This window comes from Anguilla rostrata, chromosome 3, assembly GCF_018555375.3.
Source record: "Anguilla rostrata isolate EN2019 chromosome 3, ASM1855537v3, whole genome shotgun sequence".
Classification (NCBI taxonomy): domain Eukaryota; kingdom Metazoa; phylum Chordata; class Actinopteri; order Anguilliformes; family Anguillidae; genus Anguilla; species Anguilla rostrata.
The window spans coordinates 73568918-73590354 of record NC_057935.1 but is presented as its reverse complement, the minus strand read 5'-3'; the positions used below and the strand labels follow the sequence as shown (position 1 = coordinate 73590354).

The 21437-nt window shown below is 47.0% G+C and overlaps 1 protein-coding gene and 1 long non-coding RNA gene across 9 annotated transcripts in view; one reads left to right on the top strand and one right to left on the bottom strand.

Moving 5' to 3' along the window:
• Nucleotides 1-20347, bottom strand: part of LOC135251920 (mitogen-activated protein kinase kinase kinase kinase 4-like) — a 64445-nt gene extending 44098 nt beyond the window's left edge. For 3 of the 8 annotated variants that reach the window (XM_064329791.1, XM_064329793.1, XM_064329796.1), the window contains exons 1-2: nt 19708-20341; nt 19283-19348 (exon numbers count right to left, since the gene is read on the bottom strand). In XM_064329791.1, coding sequence (XP_064185861.1) covers nt 19283-19348; nt 19708-19764 — 123 coding nt within the window. In that variant the 5' untranslated portion in view covers nt 19765-20341. Of the gene's footprint in view, nt 1-19282; nt 19349-19707 lie in introns of all 8 variants that reach the window. The other 5 variants (XM_064329790.1, XM_064329792.1, XM_064329799.1 and 2 more) reach the window with 4 other exon arrangements.
• Nucleotides 18213-21437, top strand: part of LOC135251924 (uncharacterized) — a 96310-nt gene continuing 93085 nt past the window's right edge. The window contains exon 1 of the long non-coding RNA XR_010329235.1: nt 18213-18243. This is a non-coding gene — a long non-coding RNA (uncharacterized LOC135251924). The remainder of the gene's footprint in view (nt 18244-21437) is intronic.

The following is a 21437-nucleotide window of genomic DNA, read 5'->3' as shown; positions in this document are numbered from 1 at the left end:
ATTAAACACTAAATGCATATTAAAATAAATTGACTACAGTATGTCACAACTGTATAAGTGTTCACTTAATTATAAAAGCACACAACAGGCACCCCCAAGATACACACACTCCACTACAAATATAAACGAGTGAAATGTGAAACAACTTGTTTCAAATAAACTGTCAACAAGGAGAAGATTATGTAAAATATGTTTCATTTTCAAAACCCAGCAGTTTTAACCATCAAAACCCTTGTATGACGTTCAGCACTCTGAATACTGACATTCGGTCAGTGCAAGTGCAAGTGCATCAACAGTTAAGACCAGTCACTTATCCAACATATGAAATATATTTATTTGATTTCATCTGGTAATTATTCTAAAAAATATCTATAAAATTGCATAATTTGTTCATAGTAGACCAAACTGTTGGATCAACCTTCATCAAAATGTACAATTCACAAGCAGAAAATTTTAAAAAATTACAACAAGTATTCACCTCCAATCTAAAGATAAGGGTCAACTACCTTAAAACAATTAACAAAGCTTACAGACGTGGACAGTCACATAAGAAGTTAATGAAAGAAGATACCAAACCACAGTTTGTTTGTCCCAATGTAATCCAAAATTCAAAAACCAAAAGACGGCAGAACATTCCAAAAGACCAGATATACCCCAGTGCTACCAACCATGTCAGCTAGGGGGAGCTGTCAAGCACAGCCTCTCTCTGTGACCTCATAATCATTCTCACATTACCGGCTCAGCTCTTACAGCTCCGGTTCAATTCTGACATGTATTACTCATTCGAGGCACCAGGGGGTGCAGTGTGGGAACAGATCTTCGTAACTGAAAGGTTGTAGGTTTGATTCCTAGCTGGGGCACTATTGCACCATTGAGTAAAATATTGAACCTGAATTGCTATAGTAACAAGACCAGGTTAAAACCTAGTAGGCCTATTTGGCTGGACCTAACACACGTGACGCGGCCAAACATTACATTACATTACAGGCATTTGGCAGACGCTCTTATCCAGAGCGATGTACAACAAAGTGTATAACCATAACCAGGAACAAGTGTGTTGAAAACCCTAGAGGGAAGTACAGTTCCAAGTGCAGGGAACGACCACGTAGTTTAACTTGGACCCTGTAGGTTAATCTGATTGACACAACAAAAACAGCAACAAAGCAGTCTATGCAAATAAAACAAGCAATAGTTTTTGCACTTGTGCCTACTCAACTAAGTCCAGATAAACAGCTTACCTAGCTACAACCCTAAGATTACATAGTCAACCAATGGTGTAATTTCATAACGCGGCCGACCGATGGTGTAACTTCATCACTCACTCACTCAGTCAGTCAGTCACAGACATTCGCGTTTGTAGGACTGGCTCCGCTGTTGCGGTCCAGCCAAAAAAAACAATGTAAAATGGAATCTGCGCAAGCTGCTTCTATGTAGTGGTGGAATGCAATGTAAATGAGCTTCTATATAATAATGAACCGTAATGAAAATTTGCTTCTATGTAAATGTCATGCAGGCAGATCCTCTCAGTTGGAACATGGATGCACAAAAACACTTTTAGGACCCCAGTTTTTACTTTGTTGCGAACTCAGAGAGTGGAGTGGAGTACAGCAGGATTATCGTCTAATTTACCCCACAGATTTAACCCAGTTCACCAAACAAAGTAACCCAATGTTAGGACTGGTACCGATGCCCAGGTACTGATCAAATGATGGACTATTTATTAAATACACAGAAAATTAGCCTGGATCCAAACCCAGCACGTTGTATCTGAAGGACACCAGACTGCGTTAGAACACAGCACAGATCCGACGATTCATCATTACCTCATAATGACTCACCCTCCCACCCCCCGCCCCCCACATGCCCAGAAAGACATTCACGGGTCACTGTTCCAGCTGTGAAACCATCTACTTCCATTCAGTCGGCACAAAAACCCCAACACGCTGCAGTTTGAGTTCCGACCTCCTCTTCCTCTTTATGATTTTTATTTCATTTTTAATTTTTATGTGGGGATTTGGTGCTGTCTACATCACTGGAGGGATCTGCTGTGACAGGGGGGGGGGGTTAAGGCCAGGGCACAGTTTGGGGGGGGGGGGGGGGGGTAACACACACAGAGAGGAAGATTCACGTTTATTTTTCCATGTTAAAAAAAGGCTTGAAGCAGTGACATCAGGACCTGGTAGAACAGGATCTACCCTCCAGTTTGGATGGGAATGAGTGATACACGGAGAACAAAGTAAACATGCAAATGTGCATAATGTAGGCCCCAAACCGCTCATTACCACTCCAGGAACCCATCCCGTCAGAAGTTAAATTAGATAAAATTTATTGTATGTACAGAACTGTTCTAAACTGTCACATTGAGGAGTTATACTGGATGTTAGTGAAATAAAATGAGTAACAGGATGTTCTAGAATGTCGGTGGGGAAGGTGGCACACACACAGGAGATTACTAATCCAGATCACTAGGTCACAATTTGAGTGAGACTGCTGTGGGCGTGGCTTGGCTCTCTTCAAAAGGAAAACACAAGAGAGGTGTGTTAAAACTTCCTGTTTCCTTCTCTCTCTGTAGCACAGCAGACCAGGAGAAACCGCAAGGGAGTGACACAGCAACACTCTCTACTCCACCGCCATCTCTAAAGCACCCTAACCCTAACCCTAACCCTAACCCCCCCCAGCATAGAAACATTCTACTCCACCGCTATCTCTAAAGCACCCTAACCCTAACCCCCCCCACCCCCCCAGCATAGCAACACTCTCTACTCCACCGCCATCTCTAAAGCACCCTAACCCCCCACCCCCCCAGCATAGCAACACTCTCTACTCCACCACCATCTCTAAAGCACCCTAACCCCCCCCAGCATAGAAACATTCTACTCCACCGCTATCTCTAAAGCACCCTAACCCTAACCCCCCCCCACCCCCCCAGCATAGCAACACTCTCTACTCCACCGCCATCTCTAAAGCACCCTAACCCCCCCCACCCACCCCCCCACCACAGCAACACTCTCTACTCCACCGCCATCTCTAAAGCACCCTAACCCCCCCCACCCCCCCAGCATAGCAACACTCTCTACTCCACCACCATCTCTAAAGCACCCTAACCCTAACCCCCCCAGCATAGCAACACTCTCTACTCCACCGCCATCTCGAAAGCACCCTAACCCTAACCCCCCCCCACCCACCCCCCAGCATAGCAACACTCTCTACTCCACCGCCATCTCTAAAGCACCCTAACCCTAACCCCCCCCAGCATAGCAACACTCTCTACACCACCGCCATCTCGAAAGCACCCTAACCCCCCAGCACAGCAACACTCTCTACTCCACCGCCATCTCTAAAGCACCCTAACCCTAACCCCCCCAGCATAGCAACACTCTCTACTCCACCGCCATCTCGAAAGCACCTAACCCTAACCCCCCCCCCACCCACCCCCCAGCATAGCAACACTCTCTACTCCACCGCCATCTCTAAAGCACCCTAACCCCCCCACCCCCCCAGCATAGCAACACTCTCTACTCCACCGCCATCTCTAAAGCACCCTAACCCCCCACCCCCCAGCATAGCAACACTCTCTACTCCACCGCCATCTCTAAAGCACCCTAACCCTAACCCCCCACTCCCCCAGCACAGAAACACTCTCTACACCACCGCCATCTCGAAAGCACCCTAACCCGAACCCCCCCCACCCACCCCCCAGCACAGCAACACTCTCTACTCCACCGCCATCTCTAAAGCACCCTAACCCTAACCCCCCACCCCCCAGCACAGAAACACTCTCTACACCACCGCCATCTCGAAAGCACCCTAACCCTAACCCCCCCCCACCCACCCCCCCAGCACAGCAACACTCTCTACTCCACCGCCATCTCTAAAGCACCCTAACCCTAACCCCCCCACCCCCCCCGCACAGCAACACTCTCTACTCCACCGCCATCTCGAAAGCACCCTAACCCCCCCACCCCCCACCCCCCAGCACAGCAACACTCTCTACTCCACCGCCATCTCTAAAGCACCCTAACCCCCCCCAGCATAGCAACACTCTCTACTCCACCGCCATCTCGAAAGCACCCTAACCCCCCCCCACCCCCCGCACAGCAACACTCTCTACTCCACCGCCATCTCTAAAGCACCCTAACCCCCCACCCCCCAGCATAGCAACACTCTCTACTCCACCGCCATCTCTAAAGCACCCTAACCCCCCCACCCCCCAGCATAGCAACACTCTCTACTCCACCGCCATCTCTAAAGCACCCTAACCCCCCCCACCCCCCAGCATAGCAACACTCTCTACTCCACCGCCATCTCTAAAGCACCCTAACCCCCCCCCACCCCCCCAGCACAGAAACACTCTCTACACCACCGCCATCTCGAAAGCACCCTAACCCTAACCCCCCACCCACCACCCCCAGCACAGCAACACTCTCTACTCCACCGCCATCTCTAAAGCACCCTAACCCTAATACCCCCCCACCCCCCCCAATAAATGCACTCATTACAGGCCACTCCCGCCCCATGGCTGGCATCTGCTTCTGTAAATACCTGCACTCAGGGTTCCCATACCCCCCGACAGTATGCCACCATTTCAGACAGATCACATCTTTAAGGCCCCATAAACACCATACCGCATATCAGCAAAGAGAAAAGCCCCTCAACCCATATGTCCATGACAGAGAATACTATCCCAGGATCAAACCCCAACATTGACAGTACAACGTGTGTTCTGCTCCAGGGCTAGTTACTGATACGAACCAGGAACATTAAGTTTTTAAAGATGATCACCAAAATTTATCTTTCAAAAAAATCTGGCACACTGGCCTCACCACACAGAGCAGCTCCTCTGATCAGGCTGCACCAAGGCCGTCTGCTCCAGCTGCCCCAGCTGCACGGTCCTCTGGTGCAGCGCAGTCTGCAGAATGCAAACTGCAGCAGCTGGGTGTGCCGCTTCAGACAGAGCAGCCATGCAAACGGCACGGGCCCAAATACGTAGAGCGAACACGACCAGGATTAGAGAAAATGTGACAAATGAGAAATAACTAAATAAAGCTACAACCTTCCACTGCTGGTACAGCATCCAAAGGAAAGTGATGGAGGTCATTACCGGTGTGGATATCACAGCACGCTGGGCCCAGACCAGTACCCTGGACAGGGCTTGCCAAAATAAATAATTTTCACTGGAAGAGTCCAGAAGAGAGAGGAAATAAACTCCACTCCACTCACAGAACAGCCTCACAAAGAACAGCCTCACAAAAAACAGCCTCACACAGAACAGCCTAATAGAACAGCAGCCTCATACAGAACAGCCTCACAGTACACTAGCCTCAGACAGAACAGCCTCAGAGAACAGCCTCACACAGAACAGCCTCACAGAACAGCAGCCTCACAGAACAACAGGGAAAGAGGATGAAGAGAGGGAAGAAGGGTAGGAGACAGGGAAGCAGGGGGACAGAGAGGGAAGGAGGGGAGGGAGGGAAACAGGAGAAAGGGGACGAGAGCACATAGCCTTTTTTTTCCCCTGAGAGATCAAATGCATTGCACAGCAGAGCGCAAAGATTACATCACCATGGTAACTGAACTAGAGCAAGGAGATGTGCAGAGGAGACACAGGCATTTCTTGCTCTCTCAGTCCACTCCTCCCCTGCCACATCCGTCCCTCCCTTCCCCCGGCACATCCATCCCTCTCCTCCTCCACCACATCCATTCCTCTCCTCCTCCACCACATCCATTCCTCCCCACCTCCACCACATCCATTCCTCTCCGCCTCCATTACATCCATCCCTCTCTTCCTCCACCATATCCATCCCTCTCCCCCCTCCTCCCACAACCCCCATCCCTCACCCTCCTCATCACACCCATCCCCTCCCCACATATCCAATCCCTACCACATCCATCCCACTACCACACCCATCCCACCTCCATCACCCACCACTCCCACCACCTACATCCACATCCACTCACCACATCCCCACCACTCCCCATCCACCATCACAAATCCCCCATCCATACCCAATCCACCTCAACCCAATCCCACATCCCACTCCCAATCCCACATCCCACTCCCAACCACATCCCACTCACCACAATCCCACATCCCACCCACCCCAATCCCACCATCCCACTCACCCACAATCCCACCATCCCACTCACCTACAATCCCACCATCCCACTCACCCACAATCCCACCATCCCACTCACCCACAATCCCACCATCCCACTCACCCACAATCCCACCATCCCACTCACCCACAATCCCACCATCCCACTCACCCACAATCCCACCATCCCACTCACCCACAATCCCACCATCCACATCCCACATCCCACCACACAATCCCACCATCCCACTCACCCACAATCCCACCATCCCACTCACCCACAATCCCACCATCCCACTCACCACAATCCACCATCCACTCACCACAACCCACCATCCCTACTCACCCACAATCCCACCATCCCACTCACCACAATCCCACCATCCCACTCACCACAATCCCACCATCCCACTCACCACAATCCCACCATCCCACTCACCCACAATCCCACCATCCCACTCACCACAATCCCACTCCACTCACACAATCCCACCATCCACTACCCACAATCCCACCATCCCACTCCCACAATCCCACCATCCCACTCACCCACAATCCCACCATCCCACTCACCCACAATCCCACACACTCCACATCCACCCCACAATCCCACCATCCCACTCACCACAATCCCACCATCCCACTCACCCCACACATCCTCACCACATCCCACCATCCATCACCACAATCCCACCATCCCACTCACCACAATCCCACCATCCCACTCACCCAAATCCCAACCACTCACCCACAATCCCACCATCCACTCACCACAATCCCACCATCCCACCACCCACAATCCATTCACCCACAATCCCACCATCCCACTCACCCACAATCCCACCATCCCACTACACCACAATCCCACCATCCCACTCACACCACAATCCCACCATCCCACCATCACCCACAATCCCACCATCCCACTCACCCTACAATCCCACCATCCCACTCACCCACAATCCCACCATCCCACTCACACCACATCCCACCATCCCACTCACCCACAATCCCACCTCCCACTCCCACAATCCCACACCCATCCCACTCACCTACAATCCCACCATCCCACTCACCTACAATCCCACCATCCCACTCACCTACAATCCCACCATCCCACTTCCCACAATCCAATCCCACACCACATCCCACCATCCCACTCACCCACAATCCCACCATCCCACTCACCACAATCCCACCATCCACTCACCCACAATCCCACCATCCCACTCACCTACCATCCCACCATCCACTCACCACATCCCACCATCCCTCACCTACAATCCCACCATCCTCCCACAAACACCCTCTCACCCAAATCACATAACCTACCCCACATCGCCACTTCATCCAACTCCCCATCATCCCACATCACCACTCACTACAATGACACATCCCAAAACCCACAACCCCTAGGTCCCACAATCCCACCACCCACTCACCCACAATCCCACCATCCCACTCACCCACAATCCCACCATCCCACTCACCTACAATCCCACCATCCCACTCACCCACAATCCCACCATCCCACTCACCCACAATCCCACCATCCCACTCACCCACAATCCCACTCACCTACAATCCCACCATCCCACTCACCTACAATCCCACCATCCCACTCACCCACAATCCCACCATCCCACTCATCTACAATCCCACCATCCCACAATCCCACTCACCCACAATCCCATTCACCCACAATCCCATTCACCCACCATCCCACTCACCCACAATCCCACCATCCCACTCACCCACAATCCCACCATCCCACTCACCCACAATCCCACCATCCCACTCACCTACAATCCCACCATCCCACTCACCCACAATCCCACCATCCCACTCACCCACAATCCCACCATCCCACTCACCTACAATCCCATTCACCCACCATCCTACTCACCTACCATCCCACCATCCCTCTCACCTACAATCCCACTTCTTGTGCCTCCCGTTAAAACAGCCCTCTGTCCTCAGAGATAAGCATTTAACCCTGACCACGCCCGACTGTGCCATGGCTTCATCCAAACTGCCTCCATATGTACAGCCCAGCACAGAAAATAGCACTTCAGTTATTGAGGACAGGGGCTCCCAAAAAGGGGAGCAGGGCCCCTAGGGGTCCACGAAGGAGTCCCAGGGTGGTTGCTCAGCGAAACAGGGGGGAAAAATTGCTTTTTATAACATCATGCTCATATTCTCATATTTAATAAAGTAGCTCCTGTTAAAATGAACTTCACTAAAATTTGAATGTCTGTTTTACACATACATGATAAGATATGATGTTTTAGTGTTATTATGCATCTTTGGTGTGAGCATCCGTGTGTGTATTTGTTTCTGTATGTGAGCGTGTTCATAAGCACACGTGTGTCCAATGTCACGTTTCCCCACGTCTGAGGGCCGGCCCGGGGCACAAACTACCAAACCCTTACCCTCACCCTGTCTTCAACATGGCACTAAACACACCCAGAAAGAGAAATAGCAGGGCAGAGTGCTGAGAAAACACAAGCACAGAGAAATCACTGTCTTAACGATTACTTGTATTTTTATTTATTTTATTTTTATTTTTCCATAGATTGCGTTGTTGCCGTTCTCGTTGTTAGTGTTAATCAGTTTAACCATCAGGGTCCAAGTTGAACTATGCGGTTGTTCCCTGTACTTGGACCGGTACTTCTCTCTAGGGGTTTCGTCATACTTGTTCCTGGTTATGGTTATACACTTTGTTGTACGTCACTCTGGATAAGAGCGTCTGCCAAATGCCTGTAATGTAATGTAAAAATCACAAGCACACTGAAAAAACAAGCACAGAAAAATCACAAGCACAGAGAAATCACAAGCACACTGAAAAAACAAGCACAGAAAAATCACAAGCACAGAGAAATCACAAGCACAGAAAACACAAGCATAGCCAATCAGAAACCAGCAGCATTGCCACCCAAACAGAAAAGCGAATAAATCGTCAGCCTTCATTCTGCAGTCTGAAAAGCAGTAATTTCCCCTTTACCTCAAAGCACTGAGTGCTGAATGCCTTTCACATGTTCAGTGTGTGTAGTAGTTGTGTGCTGAATGTGTTTTGCATGTTTACTGTGTATAGTAGTTGTGTGTTGAATGCATTTTGCTATGTTGTGAATGCTTGCATGTACAGTAGTTGTGTGTGATATGCGTGTTGAATGTTTACTGTGTATAGTAGTTGTGTGTTGAATGCGTTTTGCATGTTTACTGTGTACAGTAGTTGTGTGTTGAATGCGTTTTGCATGTTTACTGTGTAAAGTAGTTGTGTGTTGAATGCGTTTTGCATGTTTAGTGTGTACAGTAGTTGTGTGTTGAATGCGTTTTGCATGTTTAGTGTGTACAGTAGTTGTGTGTTGAATGCGTTTTGCATGTTTAGTGTGTACAGTAGTTGTGTGTTGAATGCGTTTTGCATGTTTAGTGTGTACAGTAGTTGTGTTTTGAATATGTTTTGCATGTTTAGTGCGTACAGTAGTTGTGTGTTGAATGCGTTTTGCATGTTTAGTGTGTACAGTAGTTGTGTGTTGAATGCGTTTTGCATGTTTAGTGTGTATAGTAGTTGTGCAGGAGGAATTTAGAGGACGTACAATTCCAAGTCTTAAACACACACATTCCCGGCCACACACTCAGACAGGACCACCCCAAATGAACATCAAAACATACACATGGTTTTAATTCAGTTAACACTGTTTCTGCATCTACTGCTGATAAAATTGGCTTCAGCACTGCTATCACTGCCGGAGGAAGCAATAACTGACAGGCTGAGGGCCCTTCATTCTGAGTCTCAGTCCTCTGTCCTGCATTAGCTGAGGTAGGTACTGACTCACAGAGAGCCAGTATCTCTGTGTGTATGTGGGTGTGTGCCTGTATGTGTTATAGAGAATATCTGTGTGAATGTAATTCTGTGTGTGTGTGTGTGTGTGTGTGTGCATGTGTGTGTGTATGTTGTTCTGTAAGTGTGTGTGATTGTTGTTTTGTGTGTGTGTGTGTGTTTCTGAGTGTGTATGCTCTGCAGCCATTCTTAAAGGATTTAACAGTCTGCCCAGTTACAAGTAAAGTAACTCAGCTTAGTCCAATCACAGGCCTGGGTTCTCATCAGGTGACTGACGGCTTCAGTATCCAAGGCATTTGTGATAAAAACAAATCTAATCAGCTTCACGGTGACTGACCAGCTGTGTGTGCAGAGTACAGACTGGAACGCAGCGGGCCTCATAACAGCCAGACAGAAGATCAGCACTGACCACATTCACAGTGCACACTCACAGGGAAAATCAGCACTGACCACATTGACTCTGAACACTCACAGGGAAAATCAGCACTGACCACATTGACTCTGAACACTTACAGGGACAAATCAGCACTGACCACATTCACTCTGCACACTCACAGGGACAAATCAGCACTGACCACATTGACTCTGAACACTTACAGGGACAAATCAGCACTGACCACATTGACTCTGCACACTTGCAGGGACAAATCAGCACTGACCACATTGACTCTGAACACTTACAGGGACAAATCAGCACTGACCACATTCACTCTGCACACTCACAGGGACAAATCAGCACTGACCACATTGACTCTGAACACTTACAGGGACAAATCAGCACTGACCACATTCACTCTGCACACTCACAGGGACAAATCCGCACTGACCACATTGACTCTGAACACTTACAGGGACAAATCAGCACTGACCACATTGACTCTGAACACTTACAGGGACAAATCAGCACTGACCACATTCACTCTGCACACTCACAGGGACAAATCAGCACTGACCACATTCAATCAATTCTGAAGCAAACAGGTAGCCAGTGCAGAGACTTGGAAATTGGTGTAATGTGTGCTCTCTTTCTGGTCCTATTCAACACACGTGCAGCTGAGTTTTGCAGTAATTGTAATTGAGCTATATTCTTTTTAGGGAGACCAGAAATTAGGGCATTACAATAGTCAATCCTGCAGGTAATAAAGGCGTGCATTATCAATCAAATTTTATCAAATTTTATTTGTATAGCGTATTTTACAGCAGTTGTCACAATACGCTTTACAGACAACCCTGGCCTAAACCCCCACAGGAGCAAGCCTAACGCAACAGTGGCAAGGAAAAACTCCCTGTGGCAGATGGGAAGAAACCATGGAAGGAACCAGGCTCAAGGGGGAAACCCATCCTCCTCTGGTCGGCTCAGGGTGCCGACTGGTGACCAGCATGTCAGTCAGTTTTATAAGATTTGTGATGTGGCTCAGATGATGGGTGGGGCCGGGTGGCGGTGATGGGGAACAGCAGGTGGCGACAAATGTGGGCAGGGTGGAGGCAATGATGAAAGAGGGGCTGGACCGCAGAGGTGGGAGAGGCCAGACGACTCTCGAAGCACTCTCGAGGGTTGGGGCAAGAGCCCCGCCGGCAGCGTGGGGAAGAGATTAATGTCTCTGTATTGGCTTGAGTGAGAAATGGTCACACTCTGGCAATGTTCTTAAGATGGTAGAATGCATTCTTAGTTATGTTTAAGGTGAGGTACAAAACTAAAATTTGAATCAAAGATAACTCCTAGGTTTTTTACTTGTTACAGAGGTTTAATGCCAGTGCTTGCAGTTTCACATTGAGTTTGTCTCTCTGAGCTTCAGTACTAATAACCAAGACTTTAGTTTTGTCCTGGTTGAGCTGTAGAAAATTCTCTGCCATCCATAACTTGATATCTAAAATGCAGTTAAAAAGGGCATCTATTGGCCCTGAGTCATCAGGAGACACGGCAATGTAAAGCTGTATGTCATCATCATCGCTATGGAAATTTATGCCGTGCCTCCTGATGACGTTTCCAAGTGGCAGCATGTAAAGGTTTAAGAGTGTAGGACCTAAAATTGAACCTTGGGGAACACCACAATTCATTTTATAGCTTTTAGAAGAACATTCATCCATGCTTACAAAAAATTCTCTACCGTTAAGATAAGATTTGAACCAGTTAAAAACAGTACTAGAGAGGCCAATCAGACTGTGAAGTCTACCTAGAAGAATTGAGTGATCTATCGTATCAAAGGCAGCGCTTAAGTCAAGTAGTACTAATATAGAAAGTTTTTTCATATCCATATTGGACAAAAAAAGAATTACCAACCCATGCGCTCAAAGAAGTTTTTAACAAACTATATAACAAATAAATGGTGCGTTGGCTTCTCACAGATAATGATCGAAAGGAAAGACGGGAGCCCGCACTCTTAATGAATAGATATAGATTATGAATGTCTACACAACAAAATCATTTTTATTTTTATTCCTATTTGGACAAAGAGACAGACATGTTTCGGCCTAAGCCGTCCTGAGTGTCTTTGACACTCAAAGAAACAAGTCTGTCTCTTTGTCCAAATAGGAATAAAAATGAAAATGATTTGTTCGTTCTGGAATATCCTGTTGTAGTGACAGTAAAAAAGATACAGAAATGATCAGTGATGCCTATATCCACAACTGAAGATATATTAGCAGACAGGCTGTGGGTTATTACAAGATCTAACATGTGGCCTTTGTTATGAGTAGGCTGAGTAACATGTTGGATAAAATTCATACTATTCAACAAATTTAAAAATTCCAAAGCAAAAGAAACTGATTGATTGTCCATGTGCAAGTTAAAAGCACTTAAAATAATAATTCTGTCATAATTGGTGTGTATAATAGAGAGTACTTCTGAAAAATCTGAAATAAAAGAAGAGTATCGCTTGGGTGGCCTGTAAACTATCATACACAGTATAGGAGGGCTGCTAAAAATAATGGAGTGACATGTGTATTCATGTGTGTATTCATCAAATGTAATGTCTTTTAAACCAAGTGATGCTGAGAGGATGGTTGCTGTACCCCCAACGTTTTTACCTTTCCTGGAGGAGTATGAAAAATTGTAGTTTGATGGTGAGGCTTCAATAAGAGTAGCTGATCCATCCCTACTAACCCATGTCTCAGTTAAAAACATGCAATCGATATTATTATCTAAAATCACTAAATCACTAAAAGGTCACTAATAAAAAATGTCTTGTCTAAAAGAGATCTAACATTCAAAAGTGCCATATTCAAGGACACTGGAAAAGTTCTCTACAGGGGAGGATTAGCAGCTGGTGGTTTATGTGTGCATAGAGATCTGAGATTGTTAAAATTCACGCCATAAGTTCGTTTGGTGTTATGTCTGGTAGTGATTCTGACAGGAATTATTGAATAAGAGCTTGGGGTGTCACTATGCTTAGGCTTACTGCAGGGGGAGCTAGCAGTTATATGAGAGGTAGTAGAGAATGTACCTAGCTCATGAGAGGAAAGTAGTCAATCACGTGAGGAGGTGGATGATGACCCAAGCTGGTCAGTGGCATGCTGATTGTCCGTGAGGTGTAAAATGGTGTGATGAATGTTCGAAGAGAGTAGCTGTGATCCTCAAAAATAAAGATGAATGCCATTGTGTTTAAAAGAGTCATTGCGCTCCCATAAAAGATTAAAATTGTCAATAAAAACAGCACCGTGCTCCCGGCAAACAATGGAAAGCCATGTGTGGAGGCTCAAAAGCCTGGAGAAACGCCCCATCCCGTGGCCGAGGGTAGGGACAGGTCCGGAGATGAAGGATCTCAATCTAAACTCTTAAAATATCAAAGAGCTAGATAAAATCACATTTTAAAATTTCCGACTGTTTCCACAGAATATCATTCGTACTCGTATGAACTACTAGTGTGTTCACTGAGGGGTCTGATTTCAGTACGTCACAGATTTTAGCAGAAATATCGCTGACAGTGGCGCCGGACCAACAGAGAGTTGTGGAGGACTGTGTTTTTACATTCCTAATAATGGAGTCCCCGATGATGACCGTCGTAGGATCAGCCCGAGGACCGGGACCACTGACGGGTGGAGGCAACCGAGGGCTCGAGTCGGACTGAGAGTCTCCGGTGGTGGATGGACCCGGGGGGCTATCCGTAGCCCTAGCTTTGTGACCAGGAGGTCGAGCTAGTGGCTCGGAGCGATGGACCATGGGCGGTGGACAACACTGGGCTTAGGGGCCGGGTGCATTTTCACAGCTCGGAGCGATGAACTGTGGACGGTGGAGTTAGCCTGGCTACAGACAGATTAGCGCCAGGAGCGGAAGGAAGGGAACGTTGCGTCTGGCCAGCCAAAGAGGGGAACTCCTGTGTTAAATCTGTTTGCCAGCGGGATGTGTTCTGGTGAAGTTGGGTGAGAGAGGCGGTTACCACTACGCTTTCCCCCAGAGACCATGGACCAGGGCACCACTTGGCTGGGAGTTCAGCTAACCAAAACTTTCGGTCCAGTGTCCAGGTGGGACCGTAAGTCGCGGGCCTGGATAGGGGCAGCCTCAAGACATGGAGCAGTGGAATTAAGTGGAACCAAGGCACAGTGCTATCCAGTACTCCAGCAGTGGCGGCGGTTGCAGGGCCCGGGGCAATCATCGAGTCGAGGAGGAGCTCGTCATCCTTCATCTGGTGAAGCACTGATATTCTTCCATCCAATTTGGCGATTTTCTGATCACGGTGGCGACACCCCTCACAAGCCAGCAGAGAGGTGAGTGGAGACATAGTGGGTAAGAGTGCTTTATTTACCCTATTAAGCTTATATATCCAGTGACTCTCTCAGGTAGCAAGCCAGCGGCGGCCTCGATTTACGCAGGTGTCGGCTTCACCCCACCGCTATCCCGGGGTCTCCGCAACTCGATCCCGCTGCTGCTTTTTTCTTTGTCATTAAAAGTTTGTATCCAGACACGGCATAGGTTATAATGGACATTTCCACTGTTCCAGAAATGGATAAATCCAGCGAGAGCAGACAATATAAAAGTATAAAACAGTAAAACAATAAAACACTGCGAGAAAATAAAACTATAAGAACGATATATAAAATAAAATAAAAACGGTAAAAACAGTTCAAATAGTAAAACCGCGGGAGCTCAGTAGCGCCCTCTATGTGTGGCTATTAATCATGTCCAGGAATGCGGTTTTCTTTCGGGACTTTGTGTTTTGGTGGAATTTTCCCCAATCCAGATATATCTGTGGAAGCCCAGTATGGGCCGATATTCTGATATGGGTCAGGCCTTAACCCTCCTGTTCTGTTCATTTTTTAGGTACAGCAAAAATGTTCCCGGGTGATATAAACATACAGGGGGGGTTTGCAAATACATTAAATGAACCATTTTCATTTAGAATGTTGATTACACTAATTAAGGCCAGTAGAATAAGTTTCATGCTGAAAAAATAATTAAGTATTTTTCCTAGATTTTCAAACTTTAAAAAGGGTCAATTTGACCCGCAACATAACAGGAGGGTTAAGACACCACCGATGAATACGTGTCTGAGACCTGCTATGCTAGCCGCTCAGCGCTCTGCTGAAGCCCAAACCTGGCTCAAATACATACTCGTTTTAGATTCAAATACGTTTCTACACTTTAGTAATCTGGTCTGGTGTATTGAAACCAATTAAATACTCTCAAAAAGTGCAAACCCTGCCATCTGGTCGTATTGGCAGGCTCAACTACACCAGGCAAGATCAATAGAGCACACAAAAGTATTTAAATCTGAAACAAATACGTATTTGACCCAGGTCTGCTGAAATCGCACAAGCAAACATGCGAACTGGGATGCAAAGCACTAGAGCTTGATTGGCTGAACAGACTGGTATGACCACTTATTCCTGACTAAATAACATGAGTAATATATCTGCAGGAAGAACTGGCAGCCTGTATTGTAGAAATAATGCAGTTGGCCTGGGGCAGTCAGCCCTAGGCAGGAGCATTGCTTAGCACAGGTAGGTACACACCCATCTTATTCTCTCTACACTACAGGACACCATTACTACATGCGCAATTAGCACACAAACACTGACTCCAACTTACTACACAGCATTCATCTGGGCTGCACAGCCAGAATGCACAGCTGTCAGAATGCATAACTGTCATAATGCATATCAGTCATAATGCATAACTGTCATAATGCACAGCTGGCACAGGAGATGTTTTGACTAAATGAGATGCTCTCATATAAAGAGATGAGCACAACCCTGTCAACGGTCTCCCTCCTGACTCCACAGCACAGGCACAGCCCCTATTCCACACCAAACCAAGCGACTCATCCATACGATTCCACACCAAACCAAGCGACTCATCCATACGATTCCACACCAAACCAAGCAACTCATCCATACAATTCCACACCAAACCAAGCAACTCATCCATACAATTCCACACCAAACCAAGCGACTCATCCATACAATTCCAGACCAAACCAAGCGACTCATCCATACGATTCCAGACCAAACCAAGCGACTCATCCATACGATTCCAGACCAAACCAAGCGACTCATCCATACGATTCCACACCAAACCAAGTGGCTCATCCATACGATTCCACACCAAACTGAGCAACTCATCCATACGATTCCACACCAAACTGAGCAACTCATCCATACGATTCCACACCAAACCAAGCAGCTCGTTCATACGATTCCACACCAAACCGAGTGACTCATCCATACGATTCCACACCAAACCGAGCGACTCATCCATACGATTCCACACCAAACCGAGCGACTCATCCATACGAGCACAGGCACAGCCCTGATTCCACACCAACCCAAGCGCCTCCTCCATACGATTCCACTCCAAACTGAGCGACTCATCCATACGATTCCACACCAAACTGAGCGACTCATCCATACGATTCCACACCAAACTGAGCGACTCATCCATACGATTCCACACCAAACTGAGCGACTCATCCATACGATTCAACACCAAACTGAGCGACTCATCCATACGATTCCACACCAAACCAGCTGACTCATCTATACAATTACACACCAAACCAGCTGACTCATCTGCATACTTACACAACAAACCAAGGCCCATTGAGCAGTTAAGGCCAACCAGTTTACTGGCAAATCAGTTATGTACTGTAAACATTTAACGACATGGGGATGCACTGGAAACCACATGTAAAGGCCTGGAACGGTGTTACCCAGATGTGTGAGGAGCAGAGCATACAGAAAGGACGTGTACTTTTTAAAAAACAAATTAAGAATGACAGGGCCAGTCAGGCAACATATTCTTGGTTGTTGTGAGAACAATCAAAGAAGCAGTGATAAATTATGAGAAACTGCAATATGCTGCACAGTGCTCATTAATGCCAGCTACAGCATACTACTTACTATATAATACCGACTACATACAACATACTACTTACTGCACACTACATACAACATACTACTTACTACACACTACATACAAGATACTACTTCCCACATAGTACATACAACATACTGCTCACAGCCTTACAAAAACACCTTGACACTGGGAAACGGATCAGGTTTGACTCACAGGAAGGACCAGACATTACTACATCAGACTAAAAGGGATGTGGCCATTGCTTTATCAGAGTAAAATGGGTGTGGTCATTACTACATCAGCGTAAAAGGGGTGTGATCATTACCATATCAGAGTAAAAGGGGTGCAGTCATTACTACAGCAGACTAAAATGGGTGTGGTCATTACTATATCAGAATAAAAAGGGTGTGGTCATTATCACATCAGACTAAAATGGGTGTGGTCATTACCCCATCAGACTAAAAGGGGTGTGGTCATTACTACATCAGATTAAAAGGGGTGTGGTCATTACCATATCAGACTAAAAGGGGTGTGGTCATTGCCATATCAGAGTAAAAGGGGTGTGGTTAGAGTTATCGCTATGCAGGCAGCACCAATCAAAGGAGAGTTAGACCGAACCGCACACACCACTTGCTTGAGAAAACTGCTTCTTGAATGCAAAACCTTCTTTCTAAATTAAGGTAGGCATAAACTCTATTCGCACAGGACTAGTATTACCTGGGGACCTCTAGTGACTTGTCTTAATCCCGTGCGAATCTGCCATGTCAGTAATTTGTAAAGTAAAAATTCTATGGCAAATTACCTACCATATTTCGCCAAACACAGAGGTCATGTGATAATATTAGTCGCGTGAGAATCGGCATCTCGGTGATTAGGGGGCGTCTTTTACTGTTACGCAGAGCAGAGCCTTGACATTTTCAATCATGCGTATGCGCCACACGAAACATAGACGTGGACGTGGATGTGGGCGGGGGCGGGGGCGGGGGGGTAATTTCTAAATCACATGAGGCCCCCAGGTAATACTAGTCCCGTGCGAATAGGGCTATAGAAAGTAGAGAGGCAAAACTATTACTGAGAGAAAGTGGAGACGGAAGTAAGCAAAAGCTCTAATTTAGACCCACATTCTATCATTTGTATATGCAAAAAGAACAGAGCACTTGCAGAACGCTCACAAAACTAAATTTCAGTCTTCCTTTTTTGGGCTTTGTCTCACAATATCAACAGCATATTTAGTTGGCTTTGAGTTCCTCCACCCCCACAGTGTGTTCCGTTTTTTCAGAGGGATGCAAGGGAAGGACCATCATCCGACAGCAAACAAACAACAAGAGAGAAAGTCTGATCGATTTTCTTTGACTGCCTCTACTTTCCCCGAGACCCCATTAAATAAATCAAAGCTGGCCGAGCAGCAGCATCCGACGAATCGCGCGAGCCCGAGCATGGCCGTGTCAATATTCGCTTCGCATTTTCCTGCCTCTCTCCCAAGCAACAGCGACACTCAAACAGGATGTGATGTAGGCTGTGGTGGGCTACACTCACTTCAGATGGCAAGGGATGGGTGTTCAGGAATAAGGGAGGGGGGACGACTCAGATTCTTCTCTTTACTTTGAATCCGCTTTTGATCGATGATTAGTGCTGTGTCAACAATAACCATGCCAAGAACAATCTGAGGGGCGGTTTCAGCATCAAACTATGCGCTGCGCGCTCGGCCGAGAGCGAGAAGGCTACAAGCTTCAATTGTACCACGGCCATCGAATGGGGGAGCTGGTTAGCCACAGATAGCCAGCTGCATTGTCTCCCGTCGTTTTAACCTGCACAATGATGTGCTTCTTAAATAGACTTTTAAAAACTTTACCAAAGTTTTACCCGATAGTAGACTGCATCTTAATGTAGACTGTAACCCGTCATTTCACATCTCACTGGCTGTCATCAGTGTTGCCATCACCTACCATATCTGTGTCACGAGAGGACATGCGTGTTAGCACTGGTGACATATTGCATCGGATAAATCGATTGTACTGTAGCGAACAAAAAACAGAGCTTTGAGATGAAACCGACCTTATATACTTGTCCGTATGTGCCATTTCCGACCACTTCCACCAATTCAAATATCCCTGCAGGATCCTGAAAGAGAATTGGGAAACATAGCCTAAGCATTGCTTATCAAATATTTACAAATAAATCACAAATATTTTATTTGACGGTTGTGTTACATAGACGCTAGTTTAATGCAGTTGTTGCGTCCAATATTTCTGCAAATGTCAGCGCAGTTCAAACAAAGGAAAGATCGGAACTCACCGATCGCAGCACCCTCCCCGCCTCAATTATAAACACAAATATGGCCCAGCTTTTACCCCAACAAAGAGACACGAGAAAACGGCATATCGATTCAACGCACAGATTACGTGCAGTAATGCGGACTAATGCCACAATCACTGCGTTTAATAACGAAATAAAAGGTGCTGCCCTTGTCCAATACTCACCCGCAAAGAGGCAAGGTCTATATCCACCAGACTTTTAGCCGGAGAGTCATTCGCCATCTTTTAAATAATAAATAGAAATTGCGATATATATCCTTCTATCCTTCACGATGCTTGTATATGTGCCACGCCGACTCTCTTCATTGGTGAAGTGATTATTTTTGTATTTTAGTACGAAACGTTGGAGGCGGATTTCTCTTTGTGTTCTCCCTTTTGCTGTAGCCTTGTCGAGGAGGACTCGTAGCTATACCATGTTGAGGTGGCAGGCTGGCAAAAAGCTCCCAGACCTCCGATCTCCTCTCGCTATCTCTCTCTTTCTGTCGTTCTGTCGGAGCACTAAGAGAATGATAAACACAGGAAGCCGGTTCTTTGAGTCACACAGAGAAAAGACAGGGCCCTGCCGCACTGACAGAGCACAAGAGAGCGAGCGAGCGCAGGGAGGGGAAGAAAAAAAGATGGTGAGGGTGGAAAAGCGGAAAAGAGCTCCCCCTTTCCTTCTCCAGTAGAACAAATACAACGGAAAGAAAAAAGAAATAAAAATAAAGAATTAGATTTTATTTTCCGATAATCCAAAGATAGAGATCTTTTTTTTATTTATTCCAGAACAGCCACGCGTGGGGGTGGAGGTATCGATATCAGTAGCGATGCTGATGGGTGTGGCTCGGCAGCCAAGAGGTCAGACTTGGAAATCGATGTTCCGGAGACATAATAGAGCTAAAACCTAATTCAGCGAAACAGTGGCACCAAGGAAGCATCGGTCACATTGGTCGCTGTTTTAATCGCATACTAATGTGATATTCCATCAAGGAAACATAGGAAAGTACTCTATGTAATGTAAAACACTGTACTAATGGGAATACCCCCAGAGTCCACTGCTGCCCTCAGTCCCACTATTGCCCCCAGAGTCCACTGCTGCCCAGAGTCCACTGTTGCCCCCAGAGTCCACGTTCTGCCACAAAACGGTATTTTGTATATTCAGATTTCTTCTGATGACTTCATAGGCCATCGAAAGGTAGCATGCAGAGGGAGGTGGCATCAGTGTCATTTGCACTGAAAGTTGCAAGAGCAAAGCAGCTGTTTAATAAACTCTGAGCACTGCTGTGTTGGGCTGAGTCCATCACTCCACCTGAGTAACCTGAACACTGCTATGTTGGGCTGAGCCCATCACTCCACCTGAGTAATATGAACACTGCTGTGTTGGGCTGAGCCCATCACTGCTGTGAGTAACCTGAACACTGCTATGTTGGGCTGAGCCCATCACTCCACCTGAGTAACCTGAACACTGCTGTGTTGGGCTGAGCCCATCACTACACTGAGTAACCTGAACACTGCTATGTTGGGCTGAGCCCATCACTCCACCTGAGTAACCTGAACACTGCTGTGTTGGGCTGAGCCCATCACTGCTCTGAGTAACCTGAACACTGCTATGTTGGGCTGAGCCCTTCACTCCACCTGAGTAACCTGAACACTGCTGTGTTGGGCTGAGCCCATCACTACACTGAGTAACCTGAACACTGCTGTGTTGGGCTGAGCCCATCACTCCACCTGAGTAACCTGAACACTGCTGTGTTGGGCTGAGCCCATCATTGCTCTGAGTAACCTGAACACTGCTGTGTTGGGCTGAGCCCATCACTGCTCTAGGTAACCTGAACACTGCTATGTTGGGCTGAACCCATCACTGCTTTGAGTAACCTGAACACTGCTATGTTGGGCTGAGCCCATCACTCCACCTG